The sequence below is a fragment of the Magallana gigas genome, chromosome 8 (assembly GCF_963853765.1).
Source record: "Magallana gigas chromosome 8, xbMagGiga1.1, whole genome shotgun sequence".
Taxonomy (NCBI): Eukaryota; Metazoa; Mollusca; class Bivalvia; order Ostreida; family Ostreidae; genus Magallana; species Magallana gigas.
The window spans coordinates 29,563,437-29,583,760 of record NC_088860.1 but is presented as its reverse complement, the minus strand read 5'-3'; the positions used below and the strand labels follow the sequence as shown (position 1 = coordinate 29,583,760).

The 20,324-nt window shown below is 32.3% G+C and overlaps 1 protein-coding gene across 1 annotated transcript; it reads right to left on the bottom strand.

Annotated features, from left to right (window-relative positions):
- Positions 1-2,111: 2,111 nt before the first annotated feature.
- On the bottom strand, positions 2,112-17,798 carry LOC105337815 (5'-nucleotidase domain-containing protein 3). The gene is made up of 16 exons (XM_034474574.2): positions 17,583-17,798; positions 17,250-17,428; positions 16,582-16,656; positions 14,765-14,820; positions 14,578-14,668; positions 13,093-13,161; positions 11,650-11,706; positions 11,280-11,340; positions 8,565-8,667; positions 8,304-8,405; positions 7,648-7,732; positions 6,010-6,096; positions 5,765-5,818; positions 4,244-4,330; positions 3,425-3,489; positions 2,112-3,059 (listed from the first exon to the last, which is right to left on the bottom strand). Exons 1-16 carry the CDS (start codon positions 17,749-17,751, stop codon positions 2,864-2,866), a joined length of 1,536 nt encoding a protein of 511 aa, XP_034330465.2. The 5' UTR covers positions 17,752-17,798; the 3' UTR covers positions 2,112-2,863.
- Positions 17,799-20,324: the final 2,526 nt, after the last annotated feature.

Here is a 20,324-nt window from a genome sequence, read left to right as displayed (position 1 = left end):
TGACAACTGTTCATGTTCTGTACATACAATGTCGGATAAAAAATAGCGCTAGCACAGATATGAAATCATGCTGTACATGCTTAGGAAGCATCAAATAAAACAAAGGAGATAAGTGCCAAGTACATGTATTATTGTATATTTTTTATTATTTGTCAGAGAATGCAGTTCCATATTATACATGTACATGTACTGATGCAGAGTTTCAAATGTAAAGATTTTTTATATGTTCATATGCCATTTCAAAATCCTTGGTACGAGGGGATTTGTCAGGCCTTGTACGCTCTTGTCCTTTATGTGCATTACATTCAAATTCCCATTTATTTCAGGGTTTATCAATTAATTACATGCGCAGGTCCAAAAAAAAAAAAATCCGGAGGCGGGGGTGGGGTGTGTCCAAGGGCCTTGGTTTTGGTAATTTTACATATAAATTTAGCCTTTTCAATAGCTATGCATGGTTCACCATATTTATTAAACAATAAAACGTTTTCTTTGGTGATTCATTCGGGATTTATGAAGATAGCCACATGGCAGAAAAAATACATAACCCGCTAACGCGTATTTTTTTTCTTGCAATGATCACTACCTTCATAACCCGCATGATTCATCATGTTAAAAATCAAAGACAAGGCGCTTGCACTCATTATCAATGAAAATCAAACCAGCTAGTATATTATTTGAGTATGCATATTTTGATCCCGAGCATAATTTGACTTCAGCATAAAAAATGTGTTTTAAAATTTCTAACCTTTTTATTATTCATTTGGAATAGATAACACTGAAAATTCATCATTATAATTTTTTTTTTTTTTTTTTTTTTTACAAAATCTTAAGCCTTGTTTCCTAACCCATCACCCCCTGTTTTGCTGTTTCCTTCAGAATAATTTCTTCTATATATAGGTAATCCTATAATTCACAACTTTCCCCCCTAAAAAAATAATAAAAAAACGCCTCACTGTGAACCACAGGGGTAATACATGTGTAGCAATACTAAAAAGAATAAACTTAGAATTTGTGATTATCTATTTTTACAAATAATACCTTTTTGATTCCCCAGAAGAACCATACCCCTTTCTGACCTACTGAGGTCATGATTTGAAGAAATTTGAATCTATAATACACATGTATATCAATAGCTAATGTAAAAGTTTGCTTATTATGGACTATTTGGTTCTGGAGAAGAAGTTTTTTAAATTTCCTCATCATACATTCACTCTTTATTAATTATCTCCCCTTTGATGGGGAACTGGTCCTTCATTTTAACAAACTTGAAAGCCCTTCCTCCAAGGATGCTTTGTACCAAGTTTGCTTGAAATTGTCTTAGTAATTTCCTAATCATCTCCTCTTTCAAGTAGGACTGGCCCTTCATTTAAACAAACTTGAAGGCTCTTTCCACAAAGATTATTTTTGCCAAGTTTGGTTGAAATTGGCCCAGTGGTTCTGGAGAAGAAAATAAAAATGTGAAAAATTTACGACAATATGATCAGAAAAGCTCATTTGAGCCTTTAGCTAAAGTGAGCAAAAAATTTAAATTTCCATTGTGACCCCACCCTACCCCTGACAACATGATTTGAACAACTTCAAATCAATACCCTATCTGAGGATGCTTCTATACAAGTTTCAGCTTTTCTGGCCAAATGGTTTTGAGAAGATGTTTAAAAAATACCAACAAATTACAAATTTTCAATAATTCTTAACTATCTCCCATTGAAAGAGGGCATGGCCCTTTATTTCACAAAACTTGAATCCTCTTTACCCGATAATGCTTTGTGCCAAGTTTGGTTGAAAATGGCTCAGTGGTTCTTGAGAAGAAGTTGAAAATGTAAAATGTTTACAAACAGATAGACTGAAGGATGCCAGACAAAAAGGGATCAGAAAAGCTCACGAGCTAAAAAAAATACAACTTTTACATTACTGGAATCATCAAAGATACTGCATGCATTCAGTCGTGTTAAATATACATATATTTCACTAATCACAAAATCATTGTAAATTCTAATAAATTAATTAAATAAATTGTATACAGTGTAATAATTAGGACTGCAGCAAAATCTTTTATTAATTTGTTATAACAGATAATAATTCATAGATTTAATTTGTTTCTTTTACATAATTTTATCTAATAAATTGATCAAACAACAACTTTAAAAGCAAAGACAAAGATAAGCACATCTTATGAACAAAAATTGTATTAAAAACATCAACAAAACTGTAATGTGACAAAAGATACTGATCTTTTAAACTGAAGATAGATTTATTAAAGCTTCATCATGTAATAATCAAAACCATGATTCTTTTTGTTATCAATTTCATAAATAAATTATTTTATCTGGTATATATTAAGGTCAGATGACATATTCTTTGAGCATCTTTTTTGTATTTCCTCAAAATAAAGAGTTCCAATAATTTTTTTTATTTAAAATCATTGTTAAAATGATTAGAATTTTATTTTTTTGCATTTATGGGCCTAGATGGCCGAGTGGCTACAGCGGTGGCTGCTCACTGCTAGGAATGTAGGTTCCATAGGTCCTGGGTTCAAACCCTTGCCCTGGCCGAGGTGGAGCTCAAAATGACAAAATGAATTTCCCAGTGATGTATATATAAGTATATAAATTTTTATATCAGCAATTCAAGTGTACTGGTAGTTACAAGAAGATTATATAGGAAATTGCATTCTCTAGTATTTTGTAGAAATGCCTGGTAAGGTATCCCAATTTTGTGCAAGAAAGCTTGTCAAAGTAGTAGTAAATCAATGACAAATTTCCTGGAAAAAGTTATATAAAATTGAGGAACATGTCGTCTGACCTTAATAATGCACTAATATAAGTGATAAATAAAGTTTTTATACATAAATACAAATCTTATGTCAAACATGAGGTTCATGTGGAAGTTCCATCCTACGTGGATAAAATGTATGCTCTATGGGATAATTCAAGAGATTTCTAACATTAGACATGTACAAATCAGCAAAGCGGGCCAATCTCCGACTAAAGTAGGTTGGATTATGATAAGTCCTGAATATGCTTCCAAATTGGGCATTGAAAAGAGACTTTGTGTAATTTCTACAATACAAACAAGAAAGGACATCAGTAATCGATATTGTTATTTGTATGCATTTCAGTTAAATACTTTTTTGTTAATTATCTGAACAGCCCACAACTTCTCCTACCTATCCCCAATTGTCCCCTTCTCTGATCAAAAGGCATTATGGAATAAATAAACCTGAAACTTCTTTAAAATAGGTTGCTTTTTACAAAATTCCTTAAATAACGACTTCCATTTTCTGCAAATAAATTTTTATTCTTGATTCTAACAGCCCACCCTCTCTCTCTCTAGCTCTCAGAGACCCTTTGGCTGAAGGTAAAAATGAACAAGAGGCCAACAGGCCTTGACGGTAATTGTTGATGAAGATATTCAGATCACTGACCTGATTTCCTTCCTTTCATCGAGCCAGGACTGCCTTATTTCAGTTGTATCCTGTGTTGTGTCCATCTGTAAATGATGGTTGCTTATATTTCCTTTCACACATTTCAAAGAAATATTTAGACTCATCTAAGCTACCAAATGAGCATATCACATTAAAGTTTCCTATTTGTTTCAAAAATACCTTTCAGTGAACTAAAAATCTTTCCATCACCCATGCTTATCTAAAATGTTGTTTGAATAAAATTTAAAATTTATGCATTTGTGATGAATTATCAAGAAGACATTGGTGGTTTCTTTTCTGCACATATCAGTTTAATAAATAAAAAATCTTTTAATACTTTTACTGCTTAAAAAAGGAATTTATTTCTTTTGTGCAATTAGAGGGCAATGAAGAAGAAAATCTAAGGGATTTTCAGCAGAGTGGGTGCTTGGAAGAGCTTGCCAAAATTCCCTATACCTGCAACACAAATTTTGGCAAGCACTCACAAGCTCCCACTCTGCTGAACTTGCCTCTAGATGATTGCTAGAAGACTTTCAAGCATTGCTCAATGCCTTAAAACAGACAGCAAGCACCCAATATCTACTCATATGCATTTGTAAATCTTTAAAAAATCAGATTGTCTTTATGATGTCGTATCTATAGTGACATCATTTGGATAATTTGCCTATTTTCTACACTATTTAAACTCTCTTTAACCTTATTCACAAATCTCTCTTTAGAAATTTGATTTTAGGGCCAAAATTGCATGATTACTATAGTATTTAATACACATGCAACTTCTCTCACATGAATCTCAGAGTTGTAAATATTTATGTATACCTGGGCATTTTCGATTAGGTTCTGCAAAATATTTAACCATTTAACTGCTTGCTGGTATTCCAAACAATTGGACCTTATGATTTCCCTCTAGAAAAGAAAGAAAACAATTTACATGTATATGAAAAAGCAAATCAAGTGGTCCAAAATAAAATCAAAAATAATTTTTTGTTATTTACACATTAACTGAACTAACACTATAAATTAATGAAGTTTAGTTCAACTATGGCTATCAAAATGGCCAATCTTTCAGTAGTTGATGCAAGTAGTTGTTGAAAATTATGTACAAAGAGATATGTTTTCATATAAGAGGAGCACATTGTGTGAAATTTTAATAAATACATCTAAATGTAAAATTTTCCACATCTGTGGTTTCACTGTAATCAGCTGCCTTGAATACATATGATAAGTTGAACACCAAAACACTGTACAGGAGCCTTAAAAAAATGTAATTTGGGTAAAAAACTGTACACTGCCTAACAAGAGGCCCAGGGGCAACATTGCTCACTTGAGCAGCAACAGCCATAACTCTGATCAAGTCAGCATTACGGTATCAAAATAACTTGACAACAAAGTATGGATCTTGTGCAAAAGTTTAAAAAGAATTGCCAATCTTTATCCACATATTTTTTATGGTAATACCAAACCCATTTTGTTGTTTTGGTATTAGTGAGAAGATTGTTTCTATTCCTATTTAAAAATCCCCCCTTTGTGACCCTCTTTTTTTCAGAGAATCAGGGTTTGATCAAACTTTAATCTGCACAACCTGTGCTTTCACACAATTTTCTGCTTTTTGAACTGAATGATTTTCCTGAAGATTTTTAAAGATTTTTCTCTATATCTTCCTGTGTAAAAATTTGACACCACCATTGTGGCCCACACTACCCCCAAGGATCATGATTTGAACAAACTTGAATCTCAACTACATAAGGATGCTTCCACACAAGTAATAGCTTCTTGTTAATTGTTTTTTAGAAAAAAAATTTTAAGGGTTATTTTCTAAAATTTGAACCCCCCTTCATTAAGGCTGACTGGTTTTTGAAAAGATTTGAAAAATACCCCAAAAGTTTCAAGAAATCTTAATTATCTCCCCTTTCATGGGGACTTCGCCCTTTATTTGAACAAACTTGAGAGCCCTTCCCCCAAGGATCCTTTGGGCCAAATTTGGCTCAATTTGTCCCAGCCGATCTGGAGAAGATGATAAAATGTTGAAAGTATATGACAACAACACCAATGTCAATGACGATGACAAACAAGGACATAATTTGATCAGAAAAGCTTACTTGAGCCGTTGGCTCAGGTGAGCTAAAAATGATAATAAAAGGACATTAAAACCAGTTTATTCATCTAACCTTTTAGCTATGTGTACTACGGTCAAGGTAAAGGACTTCCAGCTTGTCATATTAACTCTACTGCAATTTAACCTTATCAGGTTTCAAATAATTAAGAATATAGATTCTAAAATATCTGAGTAAAATGTGACTTAATCAGTCTGATGCAGAAACAAATACACAAAGCACATACTTCTAACTCTGGTATGATTGCTCCAGTTCTCCATCCATGCTTCAAAGAAGGATCCTGTCAACAGAATTACAATTCTTACCATAGTCTTTTTGTTTAATTCTTTAATAGATTTGCAAAAAAAGATTGTTATTGATATATTTTATGCACATATTGATGAAGCAGATTCTACAATATGAAATATTTTATTTAGCCAAAAAAGCAGTACACTACGATCAAATTCAAATTTTAAATGAAAGGAAACTTACTGCCAAATCACTGTAAACATGGTCTCCAAAATAAAGTACATTGAATCCATACCACCCAGTCATGTCCTGTAGCATGTAGTAATTTCCCTACAAAAGTATTCATTTCAATAATTTTCTTGTTAAAGTTTCTTTTTGCATGCCAATTTTTACTTTATCCAATCGATCAGAAAAAATAATAGTGTGTCTCAATAATTTCCTAAAAGCCTTCATAAAATCAATAGAAACTAAAATTGATACTACATGTACATGTATTAATTTGAAATAGAAGTATCTTTTCAAAACAATTATTTCTCTTTAAACCTATGCACAGATAATGTTACACACATTATAGAATCAACTACAGAAAGCCTAATGACCATGGGACTCTTGTTGTTTCATATAAAAGTAAACAAATTAAGTTTTTGTTAATTTATTTAAATTAGTAATATGATGATGATGATGTTATGTTGATGATTATGTGAATGAATTTGATTTTAATAAAAGAGAGAAAAAAATTAGTAATATAAATACAGAATATTTTAAGAATTTCACTTAGCCATAGAACTAAGACTTGAATGAAATAATGATTTTTGATGACCAGGGGGCAGTTACCAAATTGGTGAGGATCTAACCTCTTTAGACCAGAAACTGCTTAAAGACACACAAGAGGGTGGACCATAAAATTTAACCGTTAATCTTTATGAAATTTGCAGAGGCACATCTTCTGATCATGTTCAGCATATGTACAAAGAACTATGTGCGGAATAAAGTGCTTTTATGCCCCAAAATTCAAAGTTATGAAAAAAGCTTTTAAACTAGAAATTTGATAAAAGATAAGTTAATATACATCTAATTCAGATTTATAAAGATAAATTGTCTAATCGAAGTCATAATAGAAATATGTTAGATTAATAATAGCTAATTTCACAAAAAAAGTATGTATTTTAACAAAAAATTGAGGGATTGCCTATCAGTTTTTGGAAAAAGAAACATCAAGTGCATGCTTGCTCCAACACTATTTTTTAATATGATATGCAAAATAATATGACCAATTATATATGTATGTGGTTTTAGAGCAGCATTGCTCTCTTCACCTACTCTTGAATATGAAGAAAAACTGATGAAATTTTCATGCTTTTGAGAAAATACGGGAAATGGCCCATTTATGTGACTTCATAGAAGCACAACGTATGATCAATGCTTTAAAACTTGTAGATTTCTGTAACTAGCATATTCAGTTTATGTTTTATCAAAATATCTTTATAATATGATGGGTTTTTTTCTTCAAATTTATAAAGCATGGGGGCAGAAATTAGGCCTTCAGACTATTCAATGCAGTTGCTAAAAAAGCTTATTGGAGGAACAAAATTGTGTCTAGACAAATGAACAGATGGATAGGGTAATTCCTGTATACCCCTCTAAACTATGTTTGCTAGGTATAATGATCAATATTAGCAAGTTTTATAAAACAAGTTGAAAACATTCAAAAGGTAATGGCTGGATGATCATGAAGAGCCATAGATAAAAATAAAATAGTTCACTACCAGGTGACCTGGAAAGGCAGACTATTATTTTTTACTACAGTATGTTTTCCAAACATATACACTCGAAAAAATCTTTAATTTCAATGACACAATCACTGATAACCGATTTGTTTACCTGTTGGTAAATTTTTCCTTTGCTTAACTTCAGCACCCTGTCGTATGATTCACTATTGGTTTGTGGATCATAGATTCTAAATGGTCTGTAAACAAAAGTAGATTTTGAAAAATTATCCATATTAAATTGTAAATGATTAAGTGAAAATAGGGTAAATGATTAAGTGAAAATAGGGTATTTAAAGTTAGACTAAAAATCAGGGGCGTAGTGTTTTGTCGTACCGTCTGTACAGTAAAACACCGTTATAACAAAGCGCCAGGGACGGGCGAATTTGCTTCCTTTTACTTATCAGACAGATATCAACTAAATAAAATTATATAGACAATCTAATTAAAATTGGATGTTATATCCGTTCACTTACTTGCTACACTAAATATTACTTGTGTAGTTAGTAAGCGAGCGGATCCAACATCTAATTTTAATCAGATTGCTATATAGATATTAATGTTTTTTATATTCTCAAAATTTGATGCAAAACAGTTGAGTCGTGGAATTAAGAACTTGTGTAAAATAAGGATTCTACACTGCCTTTCATCTATATTAATAGCTTTGATAAGTTTATCACAAATTTTTGTCTCTTTTCCACATTTCAGCACACCCATTTTAAACTTATCAATATTTTAAAAATATTAAGTCTAAAGATGCATGATGAATACCTTTTTGATTCATTGAAAAACTTGGGTTTTCTAGCTTTTGTTATGATGACTTCAAAAAGATCTCTCCAGTGATTCCCTATCAAGAACTTCATTCCAGCATCTCTGTTAGAGAAAAGCCTTATGTGTATTCAAAATATAAAATACAAGTATGTTTGCGATGTTGTGAAATTTACATGAATGAGTTATCAATTGACACTCTATGGTTGTACTAGAACTTGCTTTCATATTTGTTTGCATGCATGTGTATGTAGTTAAACTTACACAAAAGGGAAGCCACTGTTTGTGATCAAAAAAAGTTGTTTTCCCTGGCTCACCAGTGATTCTAATAAATCACTTGTACCAGAATCTTTGTCTAAATACGTTTCTGTAATTTAAAAAAAACCCTGTAATCAGTTAACATGCAGATTGTATCATATCTTACTAGATCATATAAAACAATACCATATATGATACAAGATCATAATTATGATACAATATCATATCAAATAATAATATATCTTGTTATACTTTCATGTTAAATACTGAAATCTGATTGGTCAAGACGCAGTTCATAACCCTTTCTATTACCCTCAGCGTTAGCAACACACTTAGCAACGGGTATCATTAAAAATTGTTATACTTTCATGTTAAATACTGAAATCTGATTGGTTAATACGCAGTTTATAATATTTACTATTACCCTCAGCGTTAGCAACGCACTTGGCAACGGGTAACATTAAAAAATGTTACATGCGCGAAAATTATGCGCGTACGGTTCGCTGTAGAATTCACGTTATTCCTATATAAAAGCAGTAAAATTTTCTTAAAAATTTTAAAAAAGACATTCAGTATAACAAAATAAATAGTGCCTGTTTGGGAGGATAACAGTTGAAATTGACACCCCTCGAAAACCATTGTCAACCTCCGCTTCGCGTCGGTTGACAATGGTTTTCTCGGGGTGTCAATTTCAACTGTTACCCTCCCAAACAGGCACTATTTATATAATATCAAATGATATGATGCCATATCATGATACAGTATAATTGTATATCAAATAATATATATGATACAATGTTGTATAACACAATATCATATGATATCTTACAATATTTTACCTTATGACACGATATCATATTATGATGCAATATTGTATATTATACAGCACTAAAATATCATATTAAAGGCACTTGGGCACAATTTTGGTCAAATTCTATTTTCCTGTTTTTATTATTTACAATGCTTTAAAAATGCATTTCTAACGACAAAATTAAATTTGAGAGTCAGTTGTAGAGTTATAAGCAAGATTCAGGGCTCAAAAAGTTCTTGTCATGTAAACAAGGCTCATGCCCTGTTTTTGATTACATTGGTTCAATATACCAGTAAAAAATCTTTTTCAAGCTGATTTTTCAATCTCCTTATACACTTTAAGCATAAAAAAAGTTCCTAATATTTAACAAATTCATTTTAAGTTGAAAACTTGAATTTTCACTTCAACATTCAAAATGTGAACAAACAAGGCTTTGTTTACATTTCAAAGAATTCAAAACCCTGTAACTCACTTATAACTCGACGAGTGACACTAAAATTTTGGTTGCCTATTAAAAATGCCTTATTGAAGCATTGCAAATATCAAAATTGGAAAAATAATTTTTGACCAAAATTGTGACCATGCCCCTTTAAATGAAACAAGAATAGAATTCCTGGGTCCCCCGCCAGTCAAGCAGTATAATAGTATCGACCAAGGCTGATTTAGGAACTTGACCAAGGTATTAGTGGTATAAACATTTGGTATAAATTTCATGTAAATCCGTCAAAATTTGTAGGCATGAGAGCGCTTACAAGGTCAATTTTTGGATAAAACGGAGTCTTTATTGTGGTCAAAGTCCCATAACTCCAACAAAAAGTATCAACTAATGCTGATTTTTGAACTTGACCAAAGTAATAGTGGTATAAACATTTGGTATAAATTTCATGTAAATCTGTCAAAATTTGTAGGCATGAGAGCGCTTACAAGGTCAATTTTTGGATAAAACGGAGTCTTTATTGTGGTCAAAGTCCCATAACTCCAACAAAAAGTATCAACCAATGCTGATTTTCGAACTTGACCAAGGTAATAGTGGTATAAACATTTGGTACAAATTTAATGAAAATCCGTCAAAATTTGTAGGCATGAGAGCGCTTACAAAAAAGTGTGACGGACGGACGCCAGAACGGACGCCCGGCATTTCTATGTCCCCGCTCCGCGTTGCGGCGGGGGACAAAAATATATATAATGATTTAATATTATAGGAATAGGAATCATATATCATATTTCAACAATCACATCTATCAAGCATGTTCAGGAGAGGTAGGACAAGGTTTTCTTTGCATCCTTGGTAATGAGATTGGGCTCTGCATCTGAAGCAACCCTTATATTTCAAATCCAAAATTACATGAATCATGGAAGTTGGTCAGGACAGCAACTTTTCTCCATCATTCAAACCTGCATAAAATTGCTCAAAACAATTATACCTGCCCCAGCATCAGGATAATTGAGATCTCGATCTGTATCTGAAGATTTTCAAAACATTTTTTCTATTTATTTCTGTGTAAAATTTCACACCCCATCCCTTCCCATCTTATCCCTGGGAATCATGATTTGAACAAAAGGCCCAGAGGCCACAATGCTAACCTGAGCAACAATACCCATAACTGATCAGGAAAGCATTACGCAGTTTTAAGAATATCAAATAAAATAAATCTGGCTATAATAAAATAAAAATAAAATTCAGCTGGCCATATGCTTTTAGAGGAGAAGATTCAATGAGTTTTCAAAATTGTAAACATTCTACCCTCATTTGTGGCCCCAACCCATCCCTGGGGATCATGTTTGGTGAGAGAAAGTTTGTTTTGTAGTTTGCACAATATATATAACTATTGTATATCTTATAGTCTAGCTGTAATAATAACACAGAAATAAAGCATTATTTAAAAAAACAATTGCTTGATTTTTTTTACCTAAATCAGCCAATATCTGACTATGAAGTAGACCAGAAGTGTGAACGCCTTGCACTGCAGACTGAAAAGAAACAAAAGTAGAAGAATCTACAAACAAGAACATTAAGCATTTATCAACATGAATTTAAACTTAATCTTGGTGTGTTGATCGATCCTCCTTAATATTTGACTAATGATAATCTTACTTAAAATTTTGCAGAATTCCCGGATAATACTGAAAAGTGACCTACTTTAAGTACAATAAAGTTTATAAAGTCAAACAAAAATATTATAAAGATACAAGCAGCTATGATCATACAAATAATTTTTTTTCTGAGAAGAGAAACTTCTAATAGTTTACATGTACTTTTAAATTCCTAAAAAAACTTACACGAACATCATGAAACACATATTCTGGATCATATGGTATTCCATTTTCCATGAAGAACTGCAAAACAATTTTAATAAAATATGAAACACTAACTTTAAAAAAAAATTACAACATATAAAATTTGAATATGTACAGTTTTCAGTTTCTTTATGATAACACTAGTACTACAAATCAAGTTTGTAATGTATGGTTCAATACAATTCATCAATGATGCAAATGATGTACTGTTGGGGCGCAAGCAGGGTCTGCATCATTATACGAAGTGAAAACAAGAGGCCAATGGGCCCCATCGCTCATCTGATCAACAATAGCCATTTTTCTCCAGATATTCTCATATTAAACACTGAGCTCCTTTTAAAACAGGTTGATTTCATAGTAATATCACATATTGAACATTGCAGTTCTCAAGAAGATCTTAAAACAGTTGTTCATAAATTGACTGTAATTTACATTTTTTCCTATGTAAAAACTGGACCTCCCCCTCCCTCCCCCCCCCCCCCCTCCCCCCATGTGATCCCACCCTACCACTGAAGATCACAATTTTGAAAAACTTGAATCTACACAATCTGAGGAAACTTTCACCAAAATTACAGCTTTTCTAGCCGATTATTGTTATGCTCATCACTGCATAGCCTCTATATAAGGCCATTACACTATTCATGTTTCACCACATTCGGGTATTTCAGTCACCCAAACATGTTACATTAGAAGAATAGATTTGAAGAAAATATGACGACCACTGCACTAGTAAGAAATATTCAATGAAAGACAAAATAAAAAACAGAAAGAAATCCAGTGATTCATGTTTCAAAAATCCTCAATCATTTCAGAACGCTTTTCTGTGTAGTACTGTGATATCATTGAACATGCGCAAACCACACACCATAGTGGATTGTGCAATGACAGCAGGGACTTCAGAAAATGGAGTATTTTTGTAGAAACTAATAAAAACAATATTACATTGTTACTTTCTTGGATATAATATCTCTTATCTACTGTGTTTGGTGTGATGGGACTGATGTCTACAATATGATGCTGACGTTATGCAGATGCACTGTATGAACGACACATGTTTGATGTGCATGCTAAGTAAGGCAACACAACGTATCTCTATACATGGTAAAATGAATAACTTGAAAATTCTTCTAAAGAATATACATGTACAATCTTTTATTTTTCATTCATTTGATCATAATTTTCTTCATTTATTTTTGAAAAACATTTGCAGTTCATGCATTTTTAAGTCCATGCAACCTGAATGCCTCAATCGGAAAGCAACCCGCAATAATAACTTTCTCGGCCTGTAGACAGACAGACAGACAGACAGATGGGTAACAGACAATTTGATATCTACTGTACACAGGGTTATAAAAATTAAGCCTTAGATTCAGGTGTGCTGAAAACAATGTCTACCCTTTGTAAAGGAGAAATATAAATACTTACATCAGTCAAATTGCACAAGAGGGTCATTTCTGGAGGAGCAAATAAGTCAACCAACTGGTACATGGGACCCTGTTATAGAATAAAGTATATAAGTTACAAACTAAATATTTACTTATAAACTTGAGTTGTCCTAAAAAAGTAAAATATTTTCCTGAAAAACAATAAAAGTACTGTGACATTTTATTTTGACAAGTTTTAGCCTATTTTCAAATTAACACTGTAGTACATGTACAGCATTTTTTTCTGTAAATCTCATTAGCTAAAACAATGATCTCACTTTATCACTTTATAGATAGTTCATAACAATTTCATATTTGTATTCACTAAGTATGATTCACTCTATTTCTTATGGAAATTGATTGTATTTCAAAGCTCTATAGAACCCGACAGGACTGAAATCTCTGCAATCCAGTTCTAACAGTTTAACCAAGTCTTCAGCAACCTATGAAAAATCACAGACTGCACGAAATAATCATGATGTTCCCATAAAAAACGACTTGGCTTTAATCTAATGTACTGATGTACATTACCGGTAACAATAATTTAGTTACTTTTTAAGATCAATTCAATAATTTGTTAAAAGAGAGATGTAAATATAAACAATAAAATGATTTCTTTGATGATTCATGGGGGTAATGAAGGTAGCGGTCATTGCAGAAAAAATTAGCTTACGCAAATGCAGGTAATGAAATTTTGCAATGTCGCTGTAACCTTCATATCCCACATTTATCTCCAAAGAAAGCATTTTATTGTTTAAATATTGACTGAACAACCATCAAAATGAACTTGTATTAAAACCACCTTAGCAATAACTACCATGCCTTATGGTTTACCTTGAAAACAAGAATTGTTTTTTATTCAACTAGCAGCTCCAAATTGCTTTATAGAGAGATGAAGTGGGTTTTGAAGACAGCTGTTCATTGTAATGCAGAATGTTTTGTTAGTAATTGTTTATATGTTTAACAATCACAGGCTACTACGGTAATCCGAATGATATGCAGACAACAAACTTTTTGTTGGATGTTAAATGCACTTCACTTATATATGAAATATCATTTTTAATTATTTTTTTTTTTAATTATAAGGGTAATTAATTATAATTATTAATATTATGCTTAAATTATTTTATGTAAGAACATGCAATGCAAATGTGTAAGGGAGGTCCTTGGAACATCCACATTGAGATATACATATGAAGCAATACACAATGATTGGGCTGAAACTTAGACGCGAAATTGGCATGATTTTAAAACTTTCTCTATCTGAAGTAATATACTCATGATCAGTGAATGCATGTGTTTCTGATAATATACTGATGGAATTCATTGTATATTGGAAATGTAAAATTAAAGATATTTCTTGTAGTCAGTATATTCACTCATCCACTGGGTATTATAAAAGAAAATCCATGCATTTTCAGACTCATTAACTCAATAAGCAAGTCAATATTTGAGCTATAAGCAACTTTATAAGAAATCACTTAACTGTTCCATAAAATGTGTTCATGTCCTCAAGAGAAACATGGATTCCACCATACAAGGTTTTTACAGCCTCATCACTGAGGGCCTTGGTACCTCTACAATAAAAAGAATTAAACTTTAAAAAAAAATTGTGAACAATAAAAATCAGCAAAAACTTCAATTATTGATTCATGTATTAGTTACTACTATACCTGTAAACAGTACCCAGCTGTATATTATGGAAGGAATCCAGTTTAAGCAAAAGGCCCTGTAAATATGAAAAAATATAAATATGACAAACAATAGTTATATAGTTTGATATTGATTATCTTATTTAAAAAGAAATGTTTTGTAAGTACATTCAAACTTCGTTATCTCGAACTAGATGGGACTGTTTAAAAACTTCGAGATATCAAAGTATTCGAGATATCGAGAGTAGAATACTTAAAAATAAGTAGTTGGGACTTACAGATCACTTCGACATATCCATTGTATTCGAGATATCAGTGTTCGAGACACCGAAGTTTAACTGTAGATTGAAGAAATAGAAACTTTGGGAATATAAAGAGTCTTTTGAGATTTAGAAGGATTCCATAGAGATTTAATTTCATTGTTTCTAAAAATTATCACATTCAAAAAAGGGTTATATAAACATTTTGCGGAGAATGAAATTTTTGATGTGATCATGCAGCGAAATTAACAAAATTTATTCCCCAACAAATTTGTGATCCGTACATCCCGAGTTGGAATTTCCCAGGGGCTTTTGTTGTGCCTTAATTTCTGAATTAATTTTTTTAATATATTCATTTTTTATTCCCAAACTGCAAAATTTTTGCTTATTTGACGTTTGTAAAGCTTATTTGTCATTATATCTTTTATAATCAAATAATTTACTGTTATTTTAAGTGACTTTTTCCAGGTGTGTTATTCAACCTTAAAATCAAAGTCTAATAACTCAAATTTGTTGGCCATCAACAAACTCAGCATCACACACTGTACAAATTAAGTTTTCTTCGGTATAATAAAACACCTATGCACTGACCTGTAAGAGAAAAACAAGTTAAAGTCAGACGCGACCTTTCTTCCATTTTTTCTATTTTTTCCTATCACCACAATGTGAAGATTTCCATTAAGTAATTCCATAATTATTTTTTTATGTTAAATGATATACTTCTTTTATTTAGATATAAAGTGTTCAATTGAAAATATATAATACAACTTTATTTATAAGCATTCAAATGCATTTTGAAGTGATCAGAATAGATGTGTATCAGTTCATCAAACTGATGCACCTTTCATGACCGCTCAATATTCTTTTCATACTGACTGGCTAGGAATAATATTTTACAAGAGAGTATTCCCTCTATTTCAATATAACCTCTGATTTGTTGATTTTTAAATAGTACGTGACAAATTAATTATATTAGCCTCCTTGGAACAAAAATATTGCCCTCTGCTTTGCCTCGGGCAATATTTCGTCCTGCAGGGGCTAATATAGTCAATGCTGCCCTGAACCCTAGTCAATATTTGTATAATATATTAACTTATACAATCTATATTATTATACTTTCATGTTAAGTACTGAAATCTGATTGGTTTAGACGCAGTTGGTAATCCGTTCTATTACCCTCAGCGTTAGCAACACACTTGGCAACGGGTAACACAACGAATTGTTACATGCGCGTAAATTATGCGCGTACGGTTCCCGTAGAATTCACTTCATTTCTATATAAAAGCAGTAAAATTTTCTTAAAAAATAAGACATTCAGTATAATAAAATAAATATTGCCTGTTTGGGAGGGTAACTGTTGAAATTGACATCCCTCGAAAACCATTGTTTTCTCGGGGTGTCAATTTCAACAGTTACCCTCCCAAACAGGCACTATTTATATATTACCGGTACTTTTCAAAGATGACCAGTGTACATTTTTCAAATTGAGTCACTAAAATTTTCAACTGATACATATTTTTCTATTTAAAACCAATATGATGCAGTGTGCAAGTATTAAGTGCCAGCGCAACTGCTTACCTTTCTAACATCATAATGGCAACCTCTTACTGCAAAGTCAGGACAGTATTCTATGTTAATAAGTTCCGATGGATACTAAAAGAAAAGCATATATTATTAGTTAGTATATACAGTGCTAACTTAAAAACAACAACTTATCAAGTATAACTAATTATTCAATTACATTACTGCTTTTATTTAACAAAGAAAGGACTGTGCTCATAAATAAGGAATAAGGAATCATTTTTTAAGTATTATGAGGTGATAATTTTAGTCGGGGTGTGATTATCCAATAAAGCCCAAAGGACTTTATGATAGATTTGATCACGCCTCGATCGAAATTATCACCTCATAATATTCAAAGAATGATTCCTTATTACTTATATTTATATAATTTTGTGCCATTGTACGATGAAATATTTAAATATATAAGCAAACCCCGCTGGCGCCTCAATTTGGCGCCATTTGAAGTTATGGGTTTTATAGTACAAAATCGATACGTAGTGTTATCACAGGCAAAGACACTGGAAAATGTAAATATATGTATATAAAGGTTCTAGGCCTATCTGAGCCTTTTAAAAACTGTGTATACATAGCATTTATAATTATTACTGGGCCTTGCTGCTTCCTTTGAAATATATGGCAGCTAGGGCACAAAATTCATCTGTTCATCATAATAATTAACTTACCCCATATTTCTGAATTAAAGCCTCTTGTCCAAGCTTAAAAATCAGATAATGCAATTCAGGTTTGTAACAAGCCAGTGTATAGTCATAGTCAAATCCATAAATGTCTATTTCACTGAGAGAAGTTTCATTGTTTGCAAAAATTGCATTAGGATTGATCTGCACAGGATCCTTGAAATTTTCTGGAGTAAAAAAAATAAATGTATTTTACATTCTAAATATTTATACAAATGAAATCCATAGGCCTAAGCACGCACCTCAGAAACATGCATCCTCATGTTCCACGAGATAGAATCATGAAGTTGCATGACATTGAATGCATGTCAAATAAAATACCTTGTAGTTTCTTCTTTTGTCGGTTATAAATTTCACTCCAATTGATGGATCCGGTGCCGTTGACATTGCTAGAGATCATACAACGAACAATGCTATTCTCTTTTAAATACTTGTAAAAAATGCGTTTCCTAATACAATAACGCTGAAAACATATTCGACCCGTCTGCATTTTGTAAACACTTATTTAGGTTACTGTCAGTTCGCCCTATAGCTAAACCGACCCGTGTACTTGCGCCCAAACATTTTAATCAATTTGTTATCACGATCCCATTACTGTTGTGTAGCCGAGTCAAATTATTACTTACGAGGTTGATATTGTGGAGTTTTGAGGATTAATGAGGGATGGTATATATTTGGGGGAGGGGGGGGGGGGGGGGGCTGGAAAAAGTTCAAAATTCTGATGGTTTGAAATAGATATTATAATTTTTTTCTTTGATTCTGTTTTGCTTTTGAGAAAGTTCTTTTTTTTTATAAACGTTTAAGTGATTTGTTTCTTTATTTATGCATGCTGATCAGGCACGTAGCATCGTTTTTGAAAGTGGGGGGGGGGGCCAGACCCATCCAAAAATTCTTGACAAGAAAAAAAAGAAAGAAAAGGAAAATTAAAGTTTTCAAAATCTTCAAAATCCTAATCCGTGGGGGGGGGGGGGGGGGGGGGGAGAGGTTACTTCAATTTGACTCCTCATTTCCTTATTTTCATATCAATTTTTTTACTTACTTCCAAAAAAGTGGGGGGGGGGGGGCCAACCCCATTTAAATTCATTTTTTTATATGTAAATTTTAAAAAATTTGTTGCTGCGAGAAAAAGTGGGGGGGGGGGGGGGTAGGCCCCCCCTGCCCCCCCCCCCTGATGCTACGTGCCTGTTGATTAATTTTTTTCTTCATTTGAAATAATTAACATAATGATATCATATCTTCAAAAATGGGTTTATATGGATTGTTTACATTCATTCCCTGTAGACTAACTCTGTCCAACAATTCAAGGCCTTTAAAATACACGAGCTCATTTGCATGGTGTAGTACCTAAACGGCTGCTATCAGTAAAAAACAGCGTTCGGTGTTTCTATTCGAAAATTGAACGGTTGCTAGTTGAAAAAAGCATGCACGAAACGCATGGATCAAGCCACAAAATTGACGAAAAATGTACCCAAACCACGTAAGTGTTTGAATAATCCGTGTGCACGGAACATTTAAGGTATTATTATAATATTTTATAAATGTAGTTTGGAAAATAGTCCTATGAATAACCAGAAATAGAGAAATTTCCTAGGTCGGTGACGAACTAAAAGGCTGTTACAACCAAGTTTTAAGCTGATATTTTCATCTACAAATCATAGTTTGTTTGTTCTATATTATGAAAAAAGCATTTATCTATTCTGATTCATTAAGTAATACAAAATAAACAAGAAAGTATATTTTGATCGAAATAATTTGACAACAAATGATTTTTAAAGTAACGGTTGCTATTTGAAATACTGATATGTTCGCACCGGCTATAAACTGAATACGATGCACCGGCTACTATATGAAACTTAAATTTTTTTTCCAGCTAGAAAAAGAAAATCAAACTTATGGCTGCACAAGCCTAAAAAATCTAAAACACATCACACAGAATGTGAGACATCAAGTGCTTCAACGATTTCAACTCCACCAAATCGCGTTCAACCATGCAGCGCTAATCTACGAAACGCACCCTTAAAAGCCATGATTCCACAGTAACCAATGACATATTAAGTCTGTCCAAAGTTACTGTTTCTTTCACCTTTGAGCCATATTTTTTTTTTTTTACAAAATACACATAAAGAGAATAAGAAAATTTAAAATCAATTAAAAGAAAAATATTGAATATTTGTTTATGGAGGGTATCCCTTTTTTACCGGGAGATTTTCACAGGAATAAAAACAGATTTCTAATGGAGATTTGTAATTGGAAAATCTGATATCTTTTTCCCATTCGGAAGAGTCTCAGAACACCTTAACATGATTTTCTATTGATATCATATGGGTACAGAGTTCAAAATTCACTATATATACCGGTATACATCTCAAAAAATGCAAGTTAGAATTTCCAAATTGCAAAGTTAAAATTTTTGTTACTCGCAAAAATTTATGATGTACTACTGTATACAGGGAAATATTCGCCCGTTTTATTTTCGTCCCTTTCGCCTCTTTTGTCAGCGGGCAAGTACTGCGCAAACATTAACTAACCTCATGCGGAACGATATTATTTTCATGAAATGTAAAAAATTGATAAAGGATGAAATGTGTCCATTTATAGGTAGGTCATACAGGTAAACAGTCTCAACTTCTCGGGCACTTCTAGCTCACATCACGACGGATAGTAAAACATAATGTATTTAAATAAAATTCTATAAAAATACAAAAATAAGGGGGGGGGGGTGTCATGAACGACTATGTAATACATTCCACAGGTGCATGAGGACGGGACCCCCCCCCCCCCCCCACCCACAACAACATTCACCCCACATTCCCCAGTTATTTTTTCATCATTTATTTTTTTTAATTAGATGTTGATGTATTGTGTGCTACACTAAAAATTCAAAATTAACGCGAAACAAGCTATATATATATAAATATACCAGTGGTATTTATTTTTTTATACATAGCTTATTTCGCATTAATTGTGATTTTTTTTTCTAGTGCAGCATACAACAACTTATAATTAAAAAAATAATTGATGAAAAAAAAGCTCGGGAATTTGGAGGGGGGAATATGGGGGGGG

What these genes read in the sequence shown, in the direction of transcription:
- LOC105337815 (XM_034474574.2), bottom strand. Translation starts at nt 17,751, where the DNA reads ATGCAGACGGGTCGAATATGTTTTCAGCGTTATTGTATTAGGAAACGC. An exon ending in ACAAAAGAAGAAACTACAAG is followed by an intron (nt 17,429 to 17,582) that starts GTATTTTATTTG and finishes TTTTTACTCCAG; the next exon opens with AAAATTTCAAGGATCCTGTG. An exon ending in CTTTAATTCAGAAATATGGG is followed by an intron (nt 16,657 to 17,249) that starts GTAAGTTAATTA and finishes CTTTTCTTTTAG; the next exon opens with TATCCATCGGAACTTATTAA.